Source organism: Phyllostomus discolor, chromosome 12 (genome assembly GCF_004126475.2).
Source record: "Phyllostomus discolor isolate MPI-MPIP mPhyDis1 chromosome 12, mPhyDis1.pri.v3, whole genome shotgun sequence".
In the NCBI taxonomy this organism is placed as follows: domain Eukaryota; kingdom Metazoa; phylum Chordata; class Mammalia; order Chiroptera; family Phyllostomidae; genus Phyllostomus; species Phyllostomus discolor.
The window spans coordinates 59969110-59989695 of NC_040914.2; the positions used below are offsets into that span (position 1 = coordinate 59969110).

General features: G+C 44.4%; 1 protein-coding gene across 4 annotated transcripts in view; it reads left to right on the plus strand.

The window, feature by feature from the left end:
* The first annotated feature begins 9916 nt into the window (after positions 1-9916).
* Positions 9917-20586, plus strand: part of CBFB (core-binding factor subunit beta) — a 55772-nt gene continuing 45102 nt past the window's right edge. The window contains exons 1-3 of one of the 4 annotated variants that reach the window (XM_028534738.2): positions 9917-10269; positions 10502-10588; positions 15154-15270. In XM_028534738.2, the coding sequence (XP_028390539.1) occupies positions 10192-10269; positions 10502-10588; positions 15154-15270 (282 nt within the window). In that variant the 5' untranslated portion in view covers positions 9917-10191. The remainder of the gene's footprint in view (positions 10270-10501; positions 10589-15153; positions 15271-20586) is intronic. The other 3 variants (XM_028534736.2, XM_028534737.2, XM_028534739.2) reach the window with 3 other exon arrangements.

The window sequence follows — 20586 nt, forward strand, 5'->3', positions numbered from 1 at the left end:
CTCCAGGGGCTTGGCTGGGACTTTGAGCTCAGAGAAGCTCTGAGGTCCAGGGAGGCATCAGGTAAAGGAGCCAGGGGCTGCCAGAGGGACCATCAGGAGCAGGCACCACCACTTCAAGGTCTCCCCTTCCACACTGTCCCCTTTGCAGCCCAGACTGGACACACTGCAGTGAGGAACAAGGTGAGCCAAGGTGGGTCCAAGACACACTCCAGGTGAGGCTGAAGTTTCTAGAAGGAAAGAAGCAGTCAGTTGGAAGGACCACGAATGGGGCTGAGCAAAGGGATTTGCAGCACAGCACCCCGTTTCCCCCTGCACTGCCACAAGGGGCTGGGTTAGAGGTGCCGAGGCCCCTGACAGGTCATGGGGTTGAGGACGGCCTTTTTTTCGGTACCCTTCCCTGCTCTTGCCTCTTCTCTTTCAGGTCTGACCTTGGTAGGGAAGGGCTGGAGGCTTGCTGTGTGCTGTAGAACCTCCCTCAGGCCCTGCTGGGTCAGACTTTCTGCAGAGGACCCGGGGGGGGGGGGGGGGTGCGGATCGCTTCTCTAAAGCAGTGAGAACGCCCCTTTCCGTGCATGAAGGCCACTAACTGTGTGGAGAGGGAGAGAGTGCCTGCAAGAAACCGGGCTGTGGGGACAGAGTGAGGAAGGAACACAAAGACACCACCTGAATCCTTCACGGAAGGAGGTGGACGTGTGTTCAAGCACAAGGAAAGGAACAGAGAGATGAAAGAGACAGCAGACCAATCTGCCAAGAAAGTTAGGGGGTGAGGAAGGAACCACAGCGAGGCAGGCGCACGGACAGGGAGCCAGGGGGCTCTCCAGGCTGGATGAGGGCAGCAGGCTGGGCGCTCAGAACGCAACTACGGGCAGGAATGTTTCTCACCCCAGTTGCTTGACCACTGAGATCCCCTGACAAGGGTGTCCAACCCATGGCCTGCGGGCCACATGTGGCCCAGGGTGGCTGTGAATGCGACCCAACACTAATAGCAAATTTACTTAAAACAGAATGAGATTTGTTTGTGATTACATGTTGCAATGTATTTAACATGTGGCCCAAGACGACTCTTCCAGTGTGGCTCAGAGAGGCCAAAAAGTTGGACACCTCTTAGGGCCTAAGGGTTGATGGGAAGGGTCAGCTGGAAACTCTGTGGGGGCACAGAGGAGGTGACCTACCTTCGGCTGGGGTGGAAAACAGTGTCTGAAAGGACCGATAGGGAAACAGAAGGGAATGGAGGTGGGGAGGGAGGGGACGCCCTGTCTGCCAGAGGGTACAGCAGGAACAGGGGCCTAGAGGCAGAAATCAGCCTTCCCCATCCCAGCAGCTCTGGGCCACACCAGTGTGGCCAGACCAGGAAGTCTAAGAGAGGAGACTTCCTGGGAGGCCTGGGAGGGAGCTTGGACTCTACCCTGAGGCACTGGAAAGCCAGGGGAGGGACACGTCCTGGCCAGACATATCTTCCAGAAGGATCTTAGAGGTTACAGAGAACAGAATGACTGGAGGAGAGAACACACGTGGAGTGAACAGGGGAGGGTGGTACAGAGCAAGGAAGTTCATAAAGCAGATGGACTTGCTCACAATGAGGGGATGGGAGATAGAAGACTCCTAGGAATCCTGTTGTTCCAAGGAGTGGTGGGCCAAGGTGGGAGGTGAGTTCTGACCACTCCCCCTTCCTCACTAATAGAACGGCTCCTGGGCACTCCGGTTCAGAGCTCTCCCAGCCATCCTAGGCTGGAAATTCACGTGAGCCCTCCCCAGGGTCAGGGAAACCTCAACCCCTACTCACTGGGACCATGGAAAAGCCCAAGAGAGAGTCCAGTCAAGGCTAGCAGTGCAGGCAGGGCCAGGTGTTGCTGGGGAGCCCCTGCACTCCCCATTCGTCTCCACAGAAAGCCAATCAAGATGGCACTCCAACCTCCCACCACTGACTCTCTGTTATCACAATAATAGCTCCATGGCCACGAGGAATTGGGTTTGTGCCCATTTGTCTGTGGAGCAAATCAGAAGGGGAGGAAGGCCCATTTGAGCCCTGAAAGAACTCAGAGGCTGAGATCAGATGACTTCATGGAGCAGAGTTCAGCATGCCTCTTGTAGGCAGCATTTGGGAGCTGCGTGTTCTTGTCTGGGCCTGTCCTGGCCCTTGCCTCTCCGGGCCTGGTTCTTCTCAGCAGTGTGCTGGGAACAATGCCTGGGGGTAGGACACTACTGCAGCCCAGGCTCCTCCATCCGTGGCCCAGGCCTTGTGTTTACTCCAGGCCCCTTCAGCCACAGGCGCTGTGGTAGAGCATGCCAGGGACCTCACCAAGGAGCCACTGGGTGATCGTTATGGATCTCCTACAGTGAAAGAGCAAGAATCCTTTTCAGTGGGTAGCCTGAAGGTGGAAGAAAAGCCTTTCGGGAAATTAGCAGCAGTGGCAGGAATATTCATCAAGAGCTGGTAGGGGTGCCTTTGAGTGATTCATGTCTCTTTCCTAAGGAGAAGCTCTTCTGGCCGAGGGAAAGGACTGGTAGCCTCTAAGGACTTCCAGAGACCCCAAACCCAAGTCTCCAGACCTCTGGCCCTGTTGCCGGGCCTCTCAGCACCTGCTGGAGTTGCCACTACCGATTTGTTGCTCTAGAATTGTAGGATTCTGCATTTCCAGGAAGGGCTGCTCACGGGGAGGGTTTATGGGTTCCAGTACAACTGTTCCTCTGCTGTGTGATCTCAGACATCCAGCTGGCCTCTCTGATCCTCCCTGCCACGTGAAATCCTGACATTGCTTGGCTTCTAGATAACTAATATATCTACAAAACTCAGCACATCTGGGAAAAGAATAATTTTTCCAAGAGTGAGGATGCAATTATACCCAGTCATACCTTGGTAGTGGAGTCTAATGAGAAAAGCAGGGAAACCATCTGGATATGCAACCCATTATCCTGGGTGGCACATGCTTCCCTCTCATAGCTGGAGAGAATGACAGGCAGAAGAGCTGTTGCAGCATGCACCTCCAGGGGGCGCCACTTACCTGGTTTACAGTGTGAACAGGCCCCTGGACAGAACCAGAACTCAATGACCTGCCTCCTCTAGGCTCACCACCTGCACACACTCACACTTACAACACACACGCCTTGGAGAAGGCTCTGATTGGCTGATTGCTCAGTCACCATCTAACCCAAAACATCCACATTGGGCAGTCTTCGAAACCCAATGTACTCTGTCTAGCCTATCCATGGCATCTCTGTGTCCATCTCAATCTCCAACACTACCTAAGTTGCAGGGCATGCTGGGAGCTCCCCTTGGGCAGATGGGAGCAAGATGAAGTTAGCATAAGGTGAGGCTAAGATGGCTGGGGTGGGGAGAAAATGGGGGGAAAAAAGGGGGAGGCTAGGAAAGCTCCCAAGACTGCAGGGTGCCTTTGAGGAGGTTGGGTTCAGCCTCTAGGGCAGGCATTGGTGGGGGGATTTTGTGGGCCAATCATTCTGCCCAGTACAGTAGAGAAAGGCTTCTCAGAAGACTCTGGACCCACACTTATTGAAAGAATATGAATCTGCCCGGCTGAGAATAAGAAAGAAGCAAACTAGATAGAGGAAGTTAGCCAAGGCTGAAGCTGAACTCCTTGCCCACTCACTCAGAAGTATCATCTAGAAGAAGGGAATTGCTGTTTGCTTTATTAACTTGTGTACCTAGAGGTGAGGCAGGCTGGCGAGGTGGCCATGAGCTAGTAATTCTCACTGCCGATTTACAAGGCAACATTACAGCACAATGGGAAACCTGGCCTGCCAGGCTGGTTTAGAGCTTAGGAAATTTGGGAAAGAATCCAAGAACAAAGCAGAGTGTCAAGGTATCATCAGCAGGGAGACAAAAGGAGAGAAGGTAAAAGCGGATGCATTTGGATTCAAGAGTCAATAATGAGCCAGAAGTGAATGTTGAATTATTCAGCCTCCTTTATTGATCTATTGATATCTTTCTGCAGGTCTTGGTTTTATTCTTGGTTGGCATTTCCTGTGTCTGAGATGCTGAGAAGAGAAATGCAAGGAGGAAGAAACTGAGCACTCCATTTTTTAAGACTCAAGAAACGAGACATTTGGCAACAGGTATTGGGAACCTTAAAAAGCTCATACTTTTTGACACGGTGGTTCTACTATCCAAAACTTTGAAGAAAAAGCTTTAAGACCCATGATGTTCACAGAAGCCTATTTAATAACAGGGAATAATAGCAAGCAACCAAAATAAATGCCCAATAATAGGTGATTGGCTAAGGTATCATTAGGAGTTTTACATGATTGCATGAGAAAATATTTCTGCCATAGGGTTAGAATAACACAGCATTCAAAACTGCACCTATAGTTTGTCGTAACTGTGTGAAGAGATGTGGATGGAAGGGGGCCAAAGAAAATAATACTGGAATGTTAGCAATGATTGTTTCGAGGTGATGGGACTCTCTTCTTTTCCTTCATTTCCAAATCTGTCTACCAAGTTTTAAATAATTAAAACAGTTTAAGAGACACTCCTATGAAGGCTGCACCGTAGTACAATAAACAAGTTATCGGGGAACCAAATCCTCCCAGAACCCGTGTGTTGCAGTGTCCTAGGTGAGCTGACCATCTCCCTGGCACATCACATGAACCCAAATGATCAAATGAGGGGACGCTGTCGGGCAGTCATTCTGTGTAGGACAATCAAAGACCCTTGGACTCATATTTAAAGGAAAAGCATGGGTTTTCCCTGCAAAGAAACAGGAAAAATCTCTGCTAAACAGAGAGAGTAGTAAAAGCAAAGGCTCTGAGGCATGTGGGTAATGCAAGCAGGCCATTATGGCTGGATGGCAGGGTGCCGTGGGGAGACATGGAGGGAGGTGGGATTAGAAAGGGAAATAATGATTGTTGGGGGGTCATAAATACTGAGCTGAGGGCCTTTGCCTTTCTGCTACAGGCAAATGGGAGACTTGAGGGAGGGGACTTAGGCAGAAGGACAGTGTGGTTAGAGCTCACCACTGTCATTCTTCAGTCCCCTAGTCTAGTCCAGGGGTCCCCAATAATCTCCAGGCTGTGGACTGGTACTGGTCCAGGCCTGTAAGGAGCCGAGCTACACAGCAGGAAGTGAGCTTGAATGTAATGCACTTGAATCATCCATCCCCCCTCGCCCTGGTCCACAGAAAAATTGTCTTCCAGGAAACTGGTCCCTGGTGCCAAAAAGGTCAGGGACTGCTGGTCTAGTCTGTTTCCTATCACCCACCAGAAACTTGGAGAGTAGGGAAGAGGAAAGGGTGCAGTCCAAAGCAGCCCTCAAAGGTGGTCAGCCACAACTCCTGACCCCAGCCTCGCCCTCTTCCCACCACACCAGGCTCCGTCCCCTTCCCCAGGCACCCAGACAAATCTCTCGCCTCCCATGACAAAGAGGCTCATTTGGAGCCTGGGCAAGATTTGCAAACGTCAAACTTGTAATTACAAGGATGAAATCATCTGGTTCCTTTTAAGCAAACGGGTTTATTGATCCCAACACTGAAGAAATGCTATTCTGGGGAAACTTGCTCCTCTCCGCTTTCCTCTCCCTCTGGAACGGCTGAGCCAGTGGGGGAGAGTGGCCCGGGAGCCAAGAAGGGGAAGAACGAACCTCCTGGTAGGGGAGATTCTTAGGGGCCTAAGGGTGAATTTTATGGTATGTAAATTATACCTCAAAAAAGAATTCTTTAGGGCTCAGGAAACTGCCTCATTCAGACCGATGACACCCTCATCCTGGACTTAGGCCCATCTCTCTCCAGAAACTAGAAGCTGGATAAAGCTAGGGCATTAGGCACTGTGCCAGCCACTAATTTCCCTTCTCTCCCACCCCCTTCAAGTCTCATTTGTGGCTTCAGTTACTATTTCAACTTCTAGATGGTACAATATTTCCTCAGTCACTGAAGGAAAAATGGTTTCCTTAGAAAAAATTCACCAGAGTCTCAGGGACCTAGGAGGGCCTCACTCCCTCTTCAAGGAGAGGAAGATGTTAAGGTGGCTGGCGACACCAGACCTGGATAAAGCCAATCTTTCTACTGGACTTGGGGAGGCAGGACATCTAGGCCTTGACCTTCCAAGTCAAAGAAGGACAGAGAGTTGGGCTCGGGCACAGGAATGCACAGCGATCAAGGGCAAGGGCCACATCTTGCCACAAGGTCCACAATAAGACCCCTTCATTCAACCTGGTTTCGACCCTTTGGGAGCATGTTTGGGTGCTCCAGGAGTAATGACCCCAGCCACAGCTCTGCATGAGCTCACGGTTCAGTTAGGGAGAAAGGTAGGACTTTTGACATCTCCACTAGCAGAGGCCTTAGAGTGGGGTGGCTAAGAGCATGACCCTGGGATCACCAGCCCCTCTGGGCCTCAGTTTCCTCATCTGAAGAGTAGGGTCAATAATACTAAGCTTGCAAGGTTACAGTGAGGAGTGAACAAAGACAATATAGCCATTCTCTTATCTCTAATCGGTAGGGTCTTGTCACTGTCCCATGGTCATTTATTTACATGTTCAGAGTCTCTATTGTGTCATTTGTCAAATGGGGACGAGAAGACCTGTCTTAGAAGGTGGTTGTGTGACTTAACTGAAATAAGAGACGCAAAAGTACCAGCTCAGAGCCAGACGATTCAGGGTTCCCATCACCTTTTCAGTGTCGTTGTGCATTCTCTGCCCACCCAGTCAAGACCAGTCTGGGATTCCTGCAGGAGTAGCTGCCTGCCCAAGATGGTAAGGAAGAGGAGGCCCTGGGCTGGCTGAATCCTTAGGAAAGGAAGGCTCCAAGCAGTGGGGTTTCACAGAATTCAGCCAGATTTGGGGGGTGAGGAGGGTGTTTCTAGATAATAAACAGGTACCCTCAGGCTCCTATTGGTGGGCCCTACCAGAGCTGGCTCTTAGCAAAACCCTCCTTAGGGTAGTACCTGGACCAATCCAAACAAGGCTGGACAGAAGCACAGAGCTAAATATAGTTGACACGGGTGAAACTTTCCACTATTAATTTTCTTCAGTTCTGTTTTAAAAGTAAGTTTAAAAATGTTTTAATAACAACAACAAAAACAAAAAAAATGGCATGCAGAGGTCAGCTAAGGAGATGGCTTCCTTCAGCCTGCGGCTTGTTTCCCGGTTCTCCTGGCCAGTTGGACGCCAGACAATGCCGAGTGTGGGTTACCCTGTGGCCTGGAGTTGCCAAAGGCTGTCTGTGGTGTTGCTGTTCTGGGTCAGCCTGGCAGGCTTTCTCATCCCTTTCCCTCAGGACATCATTTCCCACCCCCGTGAGGCTCACAGAGTACTATGCCCTGCTCTGCACTCCCACCAGTCCTCCTCCCGCTCCCTTGAACTTACAAAGGATTTGTCTTGACCTTGACCTTTTCCTCATTAAAGCTCATGGTGTCTGTTTGGGTATCTTAGCCTTTCTAGTGATATTTCGACTTTTATTTATTCCTTGTCAGAAACAATGATTCCTGGAATCCAAAGACCAGGATCAAATGCAGGTCTGTGAGCCCCAGCCGAACCCACTGTGGATTAAGAGGGTTGCCTTACGCATCATTTTTTTAGAGACAGAGTTTTATACAAATGTCTACCTAGACAGAATATGGTGGTGCTGGACGATATCCCATGAATGTTCTTTTTTTCCTACCATGGAGGTGAACAGCAGAAACTGCTTTCCTAACCACTGGCCTTTAGACAGTCCTTGGTGACTGGGAGCAAAGTCAGTCGTCTTCCTCTCATTTGGACTGTAGCTGTGTTGCCCTAGTGTCCAAAGGCCTTAGTTGAATTGGGGAAACTTGAGGTAGAGGCAGCAGATGAATGACGCTTCTATTACTGTGAGTGACTTAGTGCATGGTGCCCTGGGATAGAGGCTGCTTCACTCACCTCTTAAAATAAGTTGCAGATGTTTTAAGGCTGGTTTTGTCTGCACTTTGCCGGTGCTGATGTGGAGTTTCCCCCTCCAGTTTCACCAAAGCCTTTAGGCAGCAATATAAAAATGACATCCTTTGCCAGATGTAGCTGATACAAACTGTTTGGTGGGCCCACAAGGCACTCTCACTCCTTACGTTGGGTGAAAATGCTCTTTCTCTCTTTCAACCATCAGGCTGTCTCTGAGGCTGTCATTCCCAGGCCCCTGATCCCAGATGGGAGAACGTGTGACATAAGCTGGCCAGTGTCATCACATCATTCTGGGCATAGTGCACTGGTGGAGGGGAGGTTATGTGATCCAGACTAGGCCAATCAAAGCCCTTCCCAGGAATTTTATGATTTGGAGATGAAGAAATGGCTGCTCCCATCCTTTGCCAGGAAACTAATGCCATCAGAAGAGCTTGAGAGAATAAAGGAGCGAGAAGAAATGGAGAGAAACAAATAAAAAAGAGACTGTCTCTGTCTGATTTATTTACTAAAATAAAATGGACCCCCTTTTAGCTTTGTTTACTTGAATTGGATTTCTGTCACTTGCAGTTGAAAAAGACCTGAGAGGAAGATTCTGAGATGGAAGGAGGCCCAACAATAGTGGTTGATGACATCCATCTCTATACCCCCTTCAATTTGTGTACACACATACATTCATTCACACAGGCTTGGTGGGACAGGGAAGCATGCCCTTGAAAACAATTGACTCTATGTTTGCTATTCAGAAAGAGTGTGCTTGTTAAAATCACCAGCCTACAGATTTGTCTTTGCTGAAAATTCCCTCCCTGACCTTAGGTGACAGAGCATGCCCTGGACCTTGGCTAGGGTTACCAACTGTCCCATTTTGCCAGGGACTGGGTGGTTTCGTGGGACATGGGAATTTTGTGGCTGAAAGAGGACAGTCTCAAGAAAACCAGGACAGTTGGTCAACCTAGCTCAGTATTATACCTGTAAAATGGAGATAGGACTAGACAGGGGTGGGAAATTCCGCCGAACTCTGCATTCACACATTGCCAATTGCCCTGGGCACTGATTCCCGGGAGTGTAGGTGTATCTTCACAGTCCTTTGCAATATGGTCAGCTACTGTCAATCTAAGTTGGCACCATTTGCATTCCTTGGACTGAGTTTCAACAAGCTGTAATTTTAAGGATCATAATTTATTGAGGCCCAACTTTGAGTCAAGCTCTGCCATAAATCTCATGTCAGACTCTCTCCAGCTTGAACTAAATGGCTTTTCTAGATGCGAATCTTTTTAGGATTTCATTGCACGTTTAGGTAAAAAATATATGGAATGGTATTACGATATATTTATCAATTCAGCTTGTTTTTCTTTGAAAACATAAATTAATTGGGTGCTCATTATGTGTTTGACTTACATAAAGGCTCTACGCTAACACTGTGAACTTGTTTATGTCTGAACTTTGGAAGTAAAGAAACGGGGACTTAGCGGTCCAATGCTTGTCTAAGGCCCCAGGCAGCAGGCAGGGATGTTGAGTAAGTTCCTATCTAGGACCCATCTGACACCAACAACTTCGACCTTTCCATCATGAATCCCATCAGCGGATTTAGTGGGATGCTCTGGTCGGTTTCCACCTTTAGTCTTTGATGTGCACAGCTTACACCCATTCCTATCTGTCTGGGGAAGCAAAGTCCCCCGAAACTTAAAAAAATTGTTCAGTCACAATTTGGGGTTACTCCACGCGGCTGGGAACCCCAACAGTTCCACAGAGTCGAAAGAAAGGACCCACGCGGGCTACTCCTTCTCCAAGGACCGGGCAGATCCACACAGGGCAGTTCCACACTGACAGCCTGGCCCGCGGGCCGGCAAGGGGAAGAGGGCCGAGCCGCGGGAGGAGCTCGGGTTCGCGCAACCCAGCCGCCCGGGAAGCGGGAGGGCGGCGCATGCGCGGCGCGGGTCGCGGAGTTGTGAATGGTGCGTTTTGTTTGCAGGAGTTTGGGGCGGTGGGGGGGCCGAGGAGGAGGAGGGGTGGGGCCGGCGGGGGCGGGGCCGGCGGGCCAGTGAGGTGGGCGGTGAGAGGAAGTGGCGGCGGCGGCCGGGGGGCGGCGAGTGCTGGGTCCGCGCGGGCTGTAGGCAACGGCTGTGGCGGCGGCAACGGCAGCGTGGGCTGGGCTCGAGCGGGCCGCAGCACCTCAGACTCCCGGGAGCGGGAGCCCACGCGGGCGGGCGCCTGAAACAAAGGGAAGCTAGAGTCAGGGCGCCCGGGGTGGGCGGTCAGTCGGGTCAGCGCGGAGCCGGCCAGCGGGTGCCCGCGCAAGTCCGGAGCCCGGCCGGCCGGCGCGATCTCAGGGCGGGAAGATGCCGCGCGTCGTGCCCGACCAGAGAAGCAAGTTCGAGAACGAGGAGTTTTTCAGGAAGCTGAGCCGCGAATGCGAGGTGAGGCGGACGGGCGGCGGGGAGGCCGCAGCGCGCCCCGAGTGGGCCCGGGCGGAGAAAAGTTTGGGCACCCGGGAGCCCCGCTCCGGCGCCCGCGGAGGGCAATCTCGCCCGGGCGACCGTCTGCCCGCAGACTCTGCTTGCCCTTATCGGCGCCGCGCGGGGCGGGAGGGCGCGCGGGCGGCGCCGCCGCGGATTTGGCTCCTGATTTCGGGCCGTCTCTTCCTTGTAGATTAAGTACACGGGCTTCAGGGACCGTCCCCACGAGGAGCGCCAGGCGCGCTTCCAGAACGCCTGCCGGGACGGCCGCTCGGAAATCGTAAGTCAGCGTGGCGGGGGGCGCGGGGCGGCGAGGCGCGTGCAGATCACTTGTTGCGCGGGAGCTGCCGCGGCCCCGGCTCGGTTCCGGACGCCGCTGCTCCCGGAACTGAGCGGGCGCCGTCTCACTTCCTATTCGGGATTCAAAATGCGAAAGCAGACACTGGCGGGCCGCGTCCCCGCGCAGCGAGGCTTCCCCGTGACCCTCGGCGGGTGGGTATGTTTCCCAGACACGATCATGATTGAAACTCTGCAGTTTGCCGTCAGTGGAACTCAACCCCGAGGCCAGCTGAACAAGGAAAGGTTATTGTGTAGGCTGTGACCCGAGTAAGAGATCGGGTATTTCTAAGGAAGAAAACACCCTTTGCTGAAAAGAGAATTGGGCCTCATTCAAAGACCTGACTCCTGGGCTGTAGTTTGTTTCTGACACGCTAGTTTTGTTGGTAAGTCTACATGTGAAGCTCTCTCTCCCCCAGGATCGCTGAGAATAATAAATCTTTACGCCAGTTATCTATTGTCCTTATGGAAGAAACAAACAAACAAACAAACAAACAAAGCCCTAGAGAACATGCCGTGTTCTTAGAGTGTTAAACCTCAGGAGACTTCGAAAGAAACCATTATCGTCTTTTTTTCAAACCTAAAAAGCATGCCCCGTTAGTGCTGCATGGATTAGCGAAAACCACAGTTGATCTTGAGACTGTATTAAGTGGCAGATTTGGTGCTTCGCCTCTCCACCAAGCCTGACGTTAAAAAAAAAAAAGTGTTATAGTTCCCCTTATCTCCTTTTGGCTTGTCTTTTACGGGTGCTAATGGAGGGGTGGGGGGTGAAGAAGCCAAGGGGTGGGTATGAAGAAACGAAAGAAAGTGATTCTCAATTTCTTAAAAGATTAAATACTATATAATAGGAGCCAATTACCTACTCTGTGGTTGGGCCCCTTGCATTTGAAGAGACTTGAAGCTGCAGCACAGTTTGAATTTGGGTTAACAATAGGACGACGTACTGGAACACTTACTTATCCCACCTTCTTTATAGAGAATCTACTTATTTTCACTGATATATAATTCGCATACCATAAAATTCTCCCTTTTCATCCCTGAAACCAAGTTTATTTTTAAAGAAAATTTCAATATTTAAAGTGAAGGCTTTTTAGAATCTATTACAAATAATGAGCAGATACTGGCTAAATTTATCAGAAACTCTAGAACGGTTGGTTATTGCATGTTATGGAAGAAAATCTCCAGCTTTTAGCCCACTGTCAGATTTCTTGAGTAGTTGTAATAATCATGATTAAAATGTGTAATACAAATATTTTTTGGTTTTGGCACTGAGAGGTAGAAGAATCATTTATTAGTGCAATGATTATATTATTCTTTGCCTGGGTTTTCTTTTGCAAAAGGTGATGGTAGACCTAACCAGTGGATTTCCTGCAGGTAATTGATACAAGTGTAAAAGGTGGGACACAGAGAACAGCCAGGATTTTTAAAAGCTGATGGGTTTATTGGGAAAACTAAGTGAAGAATAGCTATTATAGTTTTTCTGCATGTAAGCTATTAGACTTTACTGCATGTAATTATGAACTGCGAGTGTAATTTAACCCACAGTACGTCTGAATTGCTGTAATATATTATAATATTTATAGGCTTCTTGTATTTGTCGTAAATTTCCAGGGATAAATCAGACAGACATTCTAGTTCTTCCTCTCTTCTAAATATTTGATTCTACAAATTTTAATAAGGTCTTAATATCTGACAAGTATTAAAAGTTGAAGGTACATCAAATTCTGTGTAAGATTTGCTCTTAAGACAGTATATGTGTCTTAATTTGTTGAATAATGCAACTATTTGTATTTGGGAAGGAATTTCACATTACCCCCTCTTTCTAGTTTCCCCTCTTTAATTCATTGTTCTCCACATTTAAATTATGGTATTCTTAACTCCTAAAGGGTGGAGACTGCATTAATTCTGTGGTATATTCATTTAATATACTCCCCTTTGTGCAGGTACTTTGCACAATGCCTTTTGCATCATAGGTACTTGATTAATTCAGTTTAGAGATTACTTAATGTAATGCCCAAAATTTATTTTTTGACTTATAAATAGGTAGTAGCTTTTACTTATTTGTGGAGAATAGATGTGAAAAAGGCATTCTTTAGCCTCTATTTTGACAGCAGTTATATAAAAATATGCATACTGGTTGTTCCCCAAATTATTCCCAACCCTTTTTTTCCTTTTTATTCTTTTTATTTTGAATGTCTTCTTTATGTATCAGTGAGGTTAATGAAGAATTTATTTTGTATTTAGATGTGAAATAATTTAAGGACTGTGATACTTACTTCTTCTTAACTATAAAACTTACCCAGATTTTATCATAGCATGAATAAAAGTGATTATGGGTGAGGGATAGAATCTATTTGGTAAACTCTGATTTATTTCCCAGGTAAGTTCTTCCTGTAGTAAAAGTGTTGGAGATGTCTTCAACAATAATGATTAATAAAAGAAAAAAATACTTATGACAGGTATAGTGACTGTACTGTGAAAATAGTAAAAACCATGTATTTTTAATCCTGAAAATGGAACGATAAAACTATGTTGGATTGGCACACAGTGTGCTGTTTTATAGTTTATTGAAACTTATAAAGTTAAATCAGGACAATCTGGAAATCGTACATATAGCCAGGGTACCAGTGTAGCATTTTTATATTTTGGAACATAATTTTCCCAACTCTTATGGATATGTAGATATTCCATTAAAGAGTTCTGTGGTCAGATAAATTTGGGAAATGTTATTTTAGAATGATCTGTTTTTATCACTTCTGTCTCAGAGAGAGGGATCTTGATGAGATAATGGGCATAAAGTGATGAAGCAGGAAATCTCTTCTGAGGTTGGCCTTCAGACAGGAGGTGAGGTAATGAGATATGTAGACTGTTTTTTACTTCACACAGAGCTGATTTCAGGTAGGGGTGGTGGTGGAATGATCTGTTCCTAGGTGAATACTGAGAAATATGCCTGAGGGGTTTGGCATAGGGCATTAATTTCAGGGGCTGAGTCTCTTACCGATCTCCACCATTCTGCTCTGAGAATTTCATTATCTGAGGGTGGGAAAAGCTCAAAATTACTTCTCTTATTTTATTTGGCAGATACTTATATAGCATTTACTTGGTACTGTTCTAAGCACTTTACAAATAATAATTTGTGAGGAAACTGAGGTACAGAGTTAAGTAACTTGCCTCAGGTCACACAGCCTAGGCAGTTGCCGCTTCCTCCTCAAATCTGCTTTTCACTCGAACTGTAATGTTGGTTCATTTCATTTCACTTGACTGTTTTTTTAAACTTATGCTAATTGTGGGGTAAGATATTTTTTAAGTTAATACTGTAATGACTTTTATTCAGTGTCTGTTCATAAGAAAGGGTATCCCAGTTGATTAGGGAAATGCCATTGAAACTGTCAGTAGAGATGTAGCAGTTAGGTTGATAGTTGTACCTAATGGTACCAGTAATAGAAATGGGAGATATCATTTTTACCTCTGAAGAATCTAAGCCATTAATCATCAGGAGAACTAGAGGATAGTGGAATCAGCTAAAGGCTTTAAACAAATTGTCAAAATGTGAACCCCTTGCTTTCAGATGAAGACAGCCTAAAAACATTATGCTATAGAACTTTAATTGTAAAGTAAAACAAAATTGTTCTATTTTAATTAGTAAAAGAAAACAAAAAATTTCAACATAGAAAAATTTACATTTAGATAATGAAAAATGTATTTTTTTTTCCAAAATGCTTTTATTCTTAATTTCCCTTGGGAAGAAAGACAGTGTTGTCTCCATTTTTTACTTGGGGGAAATATACTTAAATTGCTCAGGGAGTACACAGAATGGCACTTTATTGAAATGGATGTAGAATGTTCTGTCTGTTGAGCTGTGCCATCCAAGTCTTTTATAAATATTAGATGAGTACGCTTTTGTTATCGTCAGATCCAGTTATCCTAAAGTCAGATTTTAGAAAACGCATATTTTTTTAATTACCCAAGATTTAGAGGGAATGGGAAGTGCTGTCACAGCATATGCTAATGTATGCTTTATCAGAAGAGACAGTCCTGTGCACTTTCATGGGCTGCAGAGCATAGTGTTTACTTGAACAAGGGAAATCAAGAAAAATTAAAATGTCTCATTTACACAACTTTAAATTGTGGTACAGTTTAAAATTCAGAATGTTTAGATATTCGGTGATTTTCACATTTAAAAATACAAGTTTTTAAATTCAGGGATGGTGGCTTCTGGTTAGACATTAGCAATGCGCAATCCTAACGTCAGCAAAAACTGACCTGAAAGAAAGTATTGATTCCATGTCTTGATTTTATATTTAAGCAGCCAATGGCAAATGTCCTCAAAATGGAATCAGATGTTTGTAACTTAATACTTTAAAAAAATGATGAGTGCATGTTTTTTACTTTTAAGTATTCTCAGTGCTGCCTGGCTTAAGACAGAAACTGATGTAAAAATAAATGACTGCCTGCATAATTTATGTAATGTCCTGCTCCTGATCCTGTTTGTATTGATTTTTCTAAAAGGCTTTTGTGGCCACAGGAACCAATCTGTCTCTCCAGTTTTTTCCGGCCAGCTGGCAGGGAGAACAGCGACAAACACCTAGCCGGGAATATGTCGACTTAGAAAGAGAAGCAGGCAAGGTAGGAAACATTTCTTTACAATTTGAAATTCCGTGGATTGTTTTATTAAAGATTATGTGATGATTTACATTTTAATAAACAAATCACTGTTCTGATTATACAGGCATATGGTCAGATTTGTTTCCGTTTCATATAAGGATATAATAGAATTTTTAAAAATCACTCAAATTTTGTTATTCAGTTATTGATTTCATGTATATATTGTAACAGTCTGTATAGAAAGTTCTTTAAAGAGAATAGTATACTTTATTACACATGACATTCACAACTTAATTTCTTTAAAAGTATTGACACGATGCCCTGGCCCGTGTGGCTCGGTTGGTTGGAGCATCGTCCTGTAAACTGGAAGGTTGTGGGCTCAATTCCCGGTCAGGGCACATGCTTAGGTTGTAGGTTCAGTCCTCCAGTTGGTTCTCTCTCACTTTCTCTCTCCCTCCCTTCCTCTCTCTCTAAAAAATCAGTAAGTGGGTCCTTGAGTGAGCATTAAAAAAAAGTGTTGATGGGAAACTTTTTTTTTTACTAAAATATGTGAGTACAGTGCTACACAAAAGAAATTAAGAGAAAAATGAGAAAAGGCTCTGTAGGCTTTAAATGTAATAATATTTAGAAATAGCTCATTGGTAACTTCTATTAATAATTTAATTTGGAAAAAACAAAATTTTTACTTGGAAATAATTTGTTTTGAGAAAATAAACAGATGTATTAAAATGTTCATGTTGGAAGTTTAGGTTGAAGGTGAAAAATGTAAGTGGAAATGTATAAGCTGAGAGCCCTGTTAAAATCTTAGTTAAATGTATTATATGATTTTGGTGAAATTGTAATATCTTAGATTGGTTCATCTTTTTGTGTAGACATTGACTTCAATAAAATATTTAAAGAAAAATTTTTAACCTCATATATTGAATACTTAATTTTCTTCTGTTTCTTTTGCAGTGTTTCCATGCCTTTTTTTTTTTTAAGATTTTATTTATTTATTTTTAGATAGAGGGTAAGGGAAGGAGAGAAACATCAATGTATGAGAGTTACATCGATTAGTTGCCTCTCACACGCCCCCAACTGGGAACCTGGCCCACCACCCAGGCATATGCCCTGACTGGGAATTGAATTGGCAATCTTCTGGATCACAGGCAGGCACTCAATACACTGAGCCATACCAGCCAGGGCTCCATACTTGTTTTTATCAGTTTGTTATTACTTTTCCAAGTGTCGTCATGAATTGCATAATGCAAAACATAAGAAACCTCTAAACATTTTCCTTTGAAGAACTTAAAAAATTTTTCTATTAGGATGTATGAGATAGGAAAAGGATTTCTGATCTTTGGTATATACAGTGGAGAGGGGTTTTTTGTTTTATTTTATGAAATAAGATTTGATCTCTCATCAGTAACTAGTCTTTGTAAAGGGAAAGGGAAAATAGATTATAGAATGTTAAAAATTAGTAATAATAAGTAATTTGCTTTCCTGTGCATTAGCTTGCATACTTGGAAGGTTAAATGCAAATGTTCTGGATTTTACTATTTGGTGATTCTTATATATAAGGCAGAAGTTTTGAAGTCGCTGTAGGATTATTACTTTTGGTGGGTGCATCTATTTGGTGTATGTATGTGTGACTAAATTAAGAAATTATTGTTTCTCTTGTTCAAAACACATGCTTAAAGTTTGTTTAATGTGATAGGTCAGATACTACAGACCTACCAAAAATAAATCCTTTCCCTTCAACTTTAATGCTAAACTATTTTTAGACTTCAAAATTGATATCTCAATGTTACTGAAGTCATCCAGTGTTTAATAACTATTAAATGAGTGTCAACTCTACTAGGAAGTAGTTTACTTGAATTAATTTAATGATCTCTGTTTATTAGATTGAAGACCATTATTATCCTTGGACTTAATCCATTGAGGTGTTTTTCATTGTTTGACCAACAACAGAAATGTTTTAACGGCATATTCTAGCACTTAGAGGATACGTTTTCAAATATATCAGAAAAGTGATAAAACTGATGTAAGGTATCAGGAAACTTATGTTTTGTTAATATTTGTTTTAGAAGTTTTCTTTCTGTAAAGGGCCAGATATTAAATATTTTCAATTTTGCAGGCATATGGTCTCTGTTGCAACTACTCAGTTCTGTTCTTAGTGTGTGAAAAGGGCATAGACAACATGTAAACAAATGTGTGTGGCCGTGTTCCAAGACTAGTAACACTGGCACAAAATCAGTATCTTTCCCTCAGATTTAAATCTGTAAATGTTTATGTGTAGATCATGTATTCTTCAAATACAGTTTTGCCACTACCTATAGTGGCACTAGTAGAATCTAGAGGACAAAAAGCATTTTAAAGCAAAAAAAAAAAAAAAAAATCCTGCTCATATTACCCCATGCCACTGGGATAAAGTATGCCAGTGAATTTGGAAAAAAGATACTGACCCATGTTTTCTCATCCATGGAGTTCAGGCTATAGGGTCTCTCTTCCTCCTTTTTTATGATCTTTTTCTGTTCAACATTAGCTTTTATTTCTGTCTTAATAGGACAAGGACTAGAAGCCAGGAAAAACTGAAGGAACCCCCCCCCCAAATGTTAATTATTTGCCTCTCCTCCTTATATTGGATCACAGATCAGTGTCTTTTTTCTCCCAACGTACTCTCCACCAGTTTACTTCCTGAAGCAGCTTTGTTCTCTTCCCATTGATGGGTAAGGCTTTAGAATCAGGCAGAATTCAGTCCTGGTTTTATTTGCTATTATGTAACTTTGGGCAGATTATTTAATCTTATGGTTCTCAATTGTAAAATGAGGTTAATGCATACCTCCTAGGGTTGCCCTAGTGATTGAAATAGTGAATGCAAAGTGCTTAGCCCCGTATGTGACAGTTATTCAAAAAGTTACTCACTTAGAAGGTATTTGTTGAATATCTGTTATGTATACTGAACACTGTCTTAGGCACTTGTGATATATTAGTAAACAAAACAAAGATCTTGCCCTAGAGGTTGTTTTATGGAAGGAGTGGAAGAGTGGACAATATACATAATAAATAAATTATATGTATGTTATGTTGCAAAATGGTAAGTACTCTGAAATAAAGAGAAAAAGAGTAAAGTAAGGATGAGTAGGAATGTCTGCAGTTTTAACTAGGTAGTCTAGGTAAAAAAGTCTAGGTTGAGCAGAAACCTGAAGGAGGTTAATAAATGATGAGCCATGCAGGTATGGGCGGGGGAAGGTGTTCCAGGCCCAGAAGACAGCAATTGTAGAGGCCCTAGAGTGTGTGTGTTTGATAAACAGCAAGCAGGCCAGTGTGGCTGGAGAAGACTGAGCAAGGAGCGGAGTAGTAGGAGTAGTGGGAGGCGAGACTGGGGAGATAGTAAGGAGCTGTCAGTTTGTGTGACCATGGTAGGTAGCTATTGGAACGAGATGGACTTTGAGTGAAATGGGGAGTTGTTTCATGTTTTTGAGCAGATGAACCATATGATCTGCTAGGGTTTTGAAAGGAGCACTATGGCTGCTGGGTTAACAATAGGCTACAGGGGGCAAGAGTGAAGCAGGGTGACCAGTTGGGCTATCACAGTAAACTCAGTGAGAGACCATGGTGGCAGCAGTGGAGGTTGTGAGAAGTAGTCACAGTCTGCACGTATTTTGAGATAGTGCCAACAGGTTTTGCTTATGGATTGGTTGTGGGGTGTGAGAGTCAAGAATGACTAACTGTTTTGGCGAGAGCAACTGGAGTATGGGATCACTGTCATCTGAGATGGGAAAGGCTGTGGGTGGAATAATTCTGAGGAGCAGTGTAGGGCCTGAGTTTGTGGTGGTAGCTTGTTACTGAAGCTTCTATTTTCTCACTACTTATCCTGTAAGTCATGGCACTGCTTTTTCATAAGTGACCCTTTGTCTGCTTATCTCAAGAATTCAGTGGCCTCTTGAAAAGAATCAACTTTACTGAAGTATATTCACATATAATAAAATACACCCATTTTAAGGGTGTAGTTTGAATTTTAACAAATGTTCACACCCATGTAAAAACCACCCACAATGAAGATAATGTTTCAGTTATTGCCAAAAGTTCCCTCGCACCCTTTTAATGGGAATCTGGGAGTGGCTTGGTTGGGCAGCTCTGGATCAGGGCTGGGGCTTTGTAGTTCTCTACAGGCTTGACTAGAACTAAACTCCAAGCTCAACTCATGCAACTTTAGTAGGTGGCTTCAGTGGCTTCAGCTCATAGTCATGTGTGCTGCTCCATAAAGAAAAAAGTGAAGTCACTCTGCCTTTTATGACCTATTCTTAAATTGCTTGTTTGTGCTCTGTTTATTAGAAGCAAGTCTACCCCACACACTCCAGGCTGCACTCAACAGGGAGGGGGGAGATTTATTCACACACTTGGGGCTGGGATCGTTGGGACCATCTTGAAGACTGGTAACTATAATATTCACTTAGATTTAGTGAATTCAGGAAAAAGTAGAATGCTAATAGGAATCAAAAACTTTATATTCTCTTTGATTTGAAATAGGGCTTTATGATCTGAGAAAATAGGCTCAGTAAAATCAGTTCTTTTATCTATTATAGGAATATTTTCAAACCAAGGGTCTTTGGTAAGAAAGGTTTATTAATGGATAGCCTGACTATAAATAGGTACTTTGTATATGACCAAGTTAGAACACACACTTTTATAATCTAACTATCAAATATATTTGGAACTTTTGTACCCTGGTATCTAGTGAGCTGTCTACACTGACTCTTAATATGTAAGGGTCTTTTTCAAAAGAAGGTTTAAAATGATACAGTGTAGTGTCTATTATTTTGAAAGAGCTCTGGATTTGAGTCAAAAGATAATTATTCATAATCATTTTCCTTACCTGTAAATGGGAATCAAAATGTCTGCCTTATGCATATACCTCATGTATATGAGGATTAAGTGAGGTGCCAGAATATGTGAAAATGCCTTTTAAGTTGTGAAGCCCTCTATCCAAAGCCAGGGTATTTGATGATTTTGTAGGGAGAGGTTATAGATGAACATGGAGTTTTGGTACTGGACCATGCCTTAGGCCAGCTTTACTTCAGGTAGCTATGCAGTATTGGAACACCACATCTTCCCCAAGTAATCCGTTAGGTGCCCTGATAAAATCGGAAAGCCAAAAAGGTTCTTAATTCTTCCTTAATCTAAACTCTTCCCTCTATTCCCCGCTGGTGTGGCTCAGTGGATTGGGTGTCAGGCTGAGAACCGTAAGGTTGTCAGTTCAGTTATTTGCCTCTCAGGGCACATTTCTGTGTAGCAGGCCAGGCTCCCTGGTTGCGGTATCAGGGTGCATGTGAGAGGCAAATAATGGATGTTTCT